Source organism: Neurospora tetrasperma (assembly GCF_000213175.1).
Source record: "Neurospora tetrasperma FGSC 2508 unplaced genomic scaffold NEUTE1scaffold_4, whole genome shotgun sequence".
NCBI classification, from domain to species: Eukaryota; Fungi; Ascomycota; class Sordariomycetes; order Sordariales; family Sordariaceae; genus Neurospora; species Neurospora tetrasperma.
The window spans coordinates 1,035,285-1,041,751 of NW_009799102.1; the positions used below are offsets into that span (position 1 = coordinate 1,035,285).

A 6,467-nucleotide genomic window follows, 5' to 3' on the forward strand; every position below is an offset into this window, starting at 1 on the left:
AGTCCAGAGCAGGCACCGCTGAGGCTGTGCAAAACATGTCTGCAACTTCCCAGTGCAATCGTTGTAGGATAGGGCGTTTGAATAGGTCTGGGCCTCTCCGAACCATTTTCCCTTCCGGGGCGGAGGGAGGCGTCTCGCTGATGAGACTTTTCACAGCAAGTGGCGAGGAGGTTACGACCGGATGGGTGTCTACACTAGAATGTCTGGACGGCTCGGATCAAAGAAAAGACGAACAACTCGTTCTTGCGAGATGGACGCGCGCGAGGTTTAGCTTGGCACACTTCAGATCCAATGCTTGATGACCAAGACGAACAATTGGCGAACACATGTCACCCCCTCTGGAGAGACGTGCTCAGCCATCCAACCAGCATCCATCACCATCCAGTGAACCCCATCTTCCAGGGCGGCTTTGCTGGCCTTACCAGGTACCTCCCCCGTCCGAGCCCCCGCCGCCCCCCCCTGTACGGCGATTCCATCCTCCCCATCCCAGCGGGTGATCACCTACCTCTACTGTAAATTGTAATTCACACGGGCGGCATGCACGCCCGGGCGCCTCTTCCGTTTCACCGCAGAGGGCATTCAAACGTGCCTTGCATTCCTATGGTAGGTGGCTGCCCTACACGCACGCCGACTCCGCTGTGCTGCTGCTGTTATCGCCAACGATTCTTAAACTGCGTGCTTGCCTTCCATTCTGTTCCTCCAACAACCCGACCTTCCGTTTCCGATCAACAACCATCACCGCAAATATAAACACATCTCGGATACCCATCCAACTCTCTCCTGCCTTTTCTCCCCAACAACTCGATCTTTTATCCTACCATACTACACCACTATCTGTAACCCATCAGTGCGCCCAACACGAGCACTGAATAGCCAAGTCCCCCCGCCGCTATTACATCAACAGCTTCTAACCACCACAACACAATCACAACCATCACGATGGAGCCCCAACAACAACAACAGCAACAAGTGCCCAGCGAGCAGTCGCTCCAGCAGTCCCCCGATCTCCGCCCTGCTTCCCTCTCTCGATCCTCCACCGGCCGCTCCTCGAGGAAAGGCTCGTCTCTCAGCCTCGATCTCTCCAACCTGCCTCCTCTCAGCCAGCCCACGCCGCCTTCCAACACGCTCATCTTTACAAACATCAACTCGCTCGACGTCTTCTCCGCCGACAACCTCCAGACCATCCGCGACCTCATCAGCCAAACGGCACCCATCTTCGCCTGGTCGCCGCTCAAGTCTTTCCGCCGCATCATCGTCACCTTCTTTGACGAGCAAGCCGCTATTGCCGTCCGCTCCGTCTGGGACGGTGAGGCCATCCTCGGCGAGCGCTGCCGCGTCTACTTTGGCCAGCCCACCCCCATCGACGTATCCGCCGCCGATAAGCATTTGGCCCTGCCCGATGCCGGCAAGCTCTTCTTCATCAGCCCGCCCCCGAGCCCTCCCCACGACTGGGAGCAGCGCATGGAGGATGCTCCCAACACCATGGTGCACGCTGAGGATCTCGCCGAGGCCCTTGCCAAGCTGAGGCACCACAACAACCCCAACGGCATTGATGCCGATGTCAAGGTTCCCGTTTCCCCGGCTTCCGATGGCGGCAGCAGCAGGCCCGGTGCCGGTGGCGACTTCAAGGAGGGTGCGAGGAAGAACAGGAGTCGCAGCTCGACGCTCATCTTCCAGCCTGAGAAGAAGGCTCAGACTAGCAATGGCAAGGCTAACGGCCCGGCAGTCGACTTGCCTTGTGTCACCGTCGACGATATGACGGATGAGGCGGATGTCGATGGCGATATCGACATGAGCCCCGTGTCGGACTCGCCCAGGACGAGACCTATCTTTGCGCATACCGCGAGGCCGCCCGTCGAGTTGATGCACGATGCTTGAGCGAGCGAATCAGCGACTTCTTTCTTTTCTTTTCAAACTCTCTTTGAACGACTCTAATCATATCTTATCAACTTTTTGTCACGCAAGGAAAGGATCAGTCACATAATCGGATGTCAAGGTTGGCGGGCGTGGGCGTTTAGGTGTTAGTATCACCGGATATACTGGACGAGCAACATATTCTTCACCATTACCAGCATTCGCACAAAGTGGATGGGGTCAGAGGAAAGCAAGTCACGGGCATCATCAAAGCATGTTTGCATATTTGTAAAGGGTAAACAAAAATTGGGTTTGCAAGATTTCATCCGGTCTCTAGTCTGGAGCATAGGTCTCATGGACCGAGAGCATTTGATAGTAGACAAATACAGTCAAACTAGTGCATATCAACTCTAGCATGTAAATATCTATGCTGTTCTATAGTGACATGACAGGTGTGATTGGCGGACAATCGACTGTGGCTCTAGCTATCTCTTCCACCTTTCGCTGGTACACGTGCATATTATTCCGCGAGTTCATCACCATTCCCCCAATATTATGATCATAGACCTGAGTCTTGACAACGTCTTTGATTCCCAATGATTTGCAAAGCCCAGCAATACGCCAATCCAAAAGGGCCCCATCCTACCTCTAAACCATCATCAACGAAATAACGGCACCATCCCTAAAAACAACCCCCTAACTCCAACACAGACAAGGCACCCCAGAACTGTACTCGCAACCAAAAACGCCTTCAAACTCCTAAACTCAGAGCCATCATTCCTGCTAGCAATCCAATCCCTCCAACCTTTTTTTCCCCTTCCCTTCCCCTTACCCTTCCCACCTCCTCCCTCCTCCTTACCCCTCTCAGAACCCGTATACTTTCCCCATTCAGGCACCCACTCAAACCCAAAGTCCGCCTCCTTCCCACCTGCCATCTCAACAACCACCTTCCTCATCCACCTTCTCACCCTCTTATACCTTTCCTCCCCAGTAGCAACTTCAGTCCCCTCATTTTGGGGTCCACCACCCCATGACGGGACCCATTTCAAAAGAAGATAGTGCGCCTGTCTTGAATAGCAAAACACCATGAAAAACAAACACTGACTGATAACCAACATGGCATACCACACTCCCGGCTTTGGGATATGTAGGGCTTTGCACAGACTGGAGCCATTCAACCAGTACGCCTGCGCCCGCAGAAACGACTCGGAGCTGCGCAGGGGTGGCTGGTTCGCCAGGGAGGCGATGATGTTGTTGGCCAGCACGGCGGACGTCTCGCTGGGGTGGCTGAGTTCCGAAAGCATGATTGACTCCATCACCACCTTGGCCTCCTGGGCGCTTCCAAAGGGCGTGATCTTCTGTTGCCCACCGGAAGAAGAGGGTAAAGTGATGGTGTCGGGCACGCCAATAAGATAAGCGACGTACCGCCACAAGGCCAAGTAGTCGTTGATCTCTTGTGAGGTCAAAAAGATGCCTTGACGGGGTAGGCCCATCCAGATGAGGGCCGAGGAAAAGGAGGCAATGGTGGCGATGCTGTCTAGGTCATTGATTGGAATTCCCCATTTTTGCGTGTCCCAGTATCCTCTTTCTCCTCCTTTTCCTCCCTTCTCATCCCTATCCCTACCATTATCTCTATCATTTCGAACAGCCAAAGTCATGATCCTCCTCCTCACCATCCCATGCAAAAACCTCACTCGGACCGTACTTCTCCACCCCCTTCCCCCATCACTACCACTCTCATCACCCCCATCACTACCACTCTCGTCACCATCGTCATCACCACCAGCACCACCACCACCACCAGGCCTCATCGACCCCACCCCCTCAGTAACATCCAAAATATGCTGAAACGTCTCCAGCAATCTCCGTCTAGCCACTCGCGTCCCGAACCCCCCTGTTCTTGCTAGTGTCTCGACCACACGCGCTGAAGCCATCCCCCCCAAGAGAGAATGAAAAGTCAAGGAAGTAATGGCGGGCCCGGCATACCGGTAGAAGACCGCTTGACCGCGCGCGATGGACGGGTAGGAGACCCAGGCGGGAATGGTGGTTAGGTGTTTCCAGAGGGTGGAGAGGGAGGGAGAGGAGGGGTGGTAAGTTTGGAGGAGGTGGAGGAAGTCGTTGGGTTGGTGGTGGTGGTGGTTATGGTGGTGGAGGGGGCATTGATGGCTATTTTGGGAAGGGGAAGGGGAAGGGTCAGAAGAAGAAGAAGAGGAGGAGGAGGTAAGTCCGAGGGCGTCGAATTCGTCTAGACAGTCGTTGGTCAGTTTGTCGTAGGAAAGGGTGAGAGGGTGGAGGTCGGTGGAAGTGAGGTGGGAAGGGGTCCAGTCGAAGGTGTAGCCCCAGATGTTCTTGCGGTTGGGGTTGTTGTTGTTGGAGCACATGTTGAGGTAGGTGTCTGTTGTTGTAGGTTTCAATGGAATCATGGGTCACTTTCTGGACAAGACTTTAAAGTGTAAAGTCGAGATGTAAACAGTAAGCCGGAGTCGTGATCAGATGGGGTTCGAAGCTCTTTAAGCAGAGACTCAAGTTGTGACAATTTCGAGGAGACATTTTCCACTTGGAAGCTTGACTAGGCGAACTCGTCTGTCTTTGTTGACACTAAGAAACCTAACTAGGCAGAGAAAGCCGAGAAGACAAGAGGCAGAATTGTTGAACTTTGGCCTCGTTGGGATGAGATCAATATGATATCAAATACCAAGAACTGGTTGGGGTAACAGGTCGCTTTTCTCGGTGAGATCTTCACTGTTGATAGTCGGGATTGCGATGTCCACGTCGATGTAGGGTAGAAGAGCCGGAGTAGAATAAATTGCTTTGGTAACCACTTCGCCTGTCAACCGGTCACGGTAAGCTGTACTATGCAGATATTCACTTGACATGTTTCCCCGCTCCAAGTTATGGTTATATGCCGTGGAACCATGATGGTTGAGGGATTCATTGATGGCATCTTCCCCACATTTTGGTGATCTCAAGGGAAGACATCCCAGCATGGCCCGAGGCCAGATGCAGTCCAAGGTCCTCTTGTGTTATGGTGAGGAGTTAAAGCCATCAACATAAAATTGAAGAGTGTCAGCGGTCTTTAGTTGAGACGATCACGATATGTAGCTTCAAGCTTGAGGTTACACAACGTAATTGACGCAGAGAGGCGTTACTGATAAGACTTATACCAGATAAGGAAAACGGGGCTGGTGGGGCGCCAGTGCTAGGGAGACCGATGCGCGCTAACAAAATGCCCCATAAGGATGAGTTTCAGTGGGCAGGCAAGCAAGCAAGGCCTCTGGCGTCCGAGGACCCTGGGGAAATTTTTCGAAAACCGCCAACGTCGATATCTTATCATCGTTTCCTTGTCGCCATCATTTGGACAATTTCAGAACCGCAAGACTTGAAGCCATCGCGCTCACCTCAGGCTCTTCTCCCATCGAGCCGCCATCAATTTGACTACCCAAACAATCACTTTTAACTTTTCCTCAATATTACTGCCCGTCATATCACAATGAGTTGCTCTTGCAACACCGCCGCGCTGCGGATCTTTGTGCGAAACGTCGCCAACATCCAAGTACCCTCATCTCAACAAGTCACCCCAAGAGCGCTTCCTGGCTTCCACCGGCAAATTACTACATCTCTACCTTTCCATACACGATTTCTACACACAACGCGCGCTGCCCGAAGCGATTCCACAGAGCATGTCTCCGAGGAGACATCAACGGCCACAGAGAAACCGAAAGCCCCGAAACTGCTCTTCCGAAAAACCAATGCTCCTGCCAACCCGAACTGGATGGGAGAGCAGCCTCCAAGACGTCCAGACCACAAGCCTCGAGAGTTGAAAAAAGCCAGGCGAGACCATGGAGCGCACGCATCGCAAGAAGAAGGAGACCACAAAGAGCCTACAAAGAAGAAGAACAGGTGGAGAGACCTACCAGAAGAGGAGCGTCGAGAACTCTATGCCAAAATGGGCAAAGAAATGCCCGACGAGGCCGAGAGGCAAGCGCGGAAGCAAGAGCAACAGCAGCAAAAGCTGAGGGCGTCCCTCGAGGAGCCCAAAAAGCACAACCCGGCCCACCCCAGGCGAGAGAGCTGGCAACATCAGAAGAACGCTTTGAAAGAAAAGTTCCCTGAGGGTTGGAAGCCGCTCAAGAAGCTGTCGCCCGACGCGCTGGAGGGCATTCGGGCGCTGCATAAGCAGTTCCCTGAGGAGTACACGACCGAAGTGCTGTCCAACAAGTTCCAGGTGTCGCCCGAGGCGATCCGCAGGATCCTCAAGAGCAAGTGGCGGCCGGACCCGGAAGAGGAGATTGAGCGCCAGGAGAGGTGGTTCAAGCGTGGAAAGCAGATTTGGCAGAGGTATGCCGAGTTGGGCGTGAAGCCGCCCAAGAAGTGGCGGGAGCAAGGCATTAGACCGAATAAATACTGGAAGGAAGGGGAGGAGAAGACGTTCAAGGATCGCCAGATTGCGAATGTCAAGCTGCATCGGAGCTTGTTGTGAGAAGGGGAGTCCATTCCTCACTCTACTATCTACCTGCTCTTGGGCATGAAACGAGAGAATCTGGCTTTGGCGGCGTGGCAGCAAGCAATCAGATCACCGCTCAATACCCAAGTTACGACCGACTGTAATAATA

At 53.4% G+C, this 6,467-nt stretch overlaps 3 protein-coding genes across 3 annotated transcripts; 2 read left to right on the forward strand and 1 right to left on the reverse strand.

The window, feature by feature from the left end:
- Nucleotides 1–739: 739 nt before the first annotated feature.
- NEUTE1DRAFT_83454 (uncharacterized protein) lies at nucleotides 740–2,341 on the forward strand (the record flags this gene model as incomplete). The annotated part of the gene is made up of 1 exon (XM_009853629.1): nucleotides 740–2,341. One exon carries the CDS (start codon nucleotides 940–942, stop codon nucleotides 1,876–1,878), a length of 939 nt encoding a protein of 312 aa, XP_009851931.1.
- Nucleotides 2,342–2,399: 58 nt separating this feature from the next.
- NEUTE1DRAFT_83456 (uncharacterized protein) lies at nucleotides 2,400–4,235 on the reverse strand (the record flags this gene model as incomplete). Its single annotated transcript, XM_009853630.1, has 3 exons — nucleotides 2,400–3,436; nucleotides 3,479–3,582; nucleotides 3,670–4,235. 3 exons carry the CDS (start codon nucleotides 4,233–4,235, stop codon nucleotides 2,514–2,516), a joined length of 1,593 nt encoding a protein of 530 aa, XP_009851932.1.
- Nucleotides 4,236–5,344: 1,109 nt separating this feature from the next.
- NEUTE1DRAFT_83457 (uncharacterized protein) lies at nucleotides 5,345–6,457 on the forward strand (the record flags this gene model as incomplete). The annotated part of the gene is made up of 1 exon (XM_009853631.1): nucleotides 5,345–6,457. One exon carries the CDS (start codon nucleotides 5,345–5,347, stop codon nucleotides 6,332–6,334), a length of 990 nt encoding a protein of 329 aa, XP_009851933.1.
- Nucleotides 6,458–6,467: the final 10 nt, after the last annotated feature.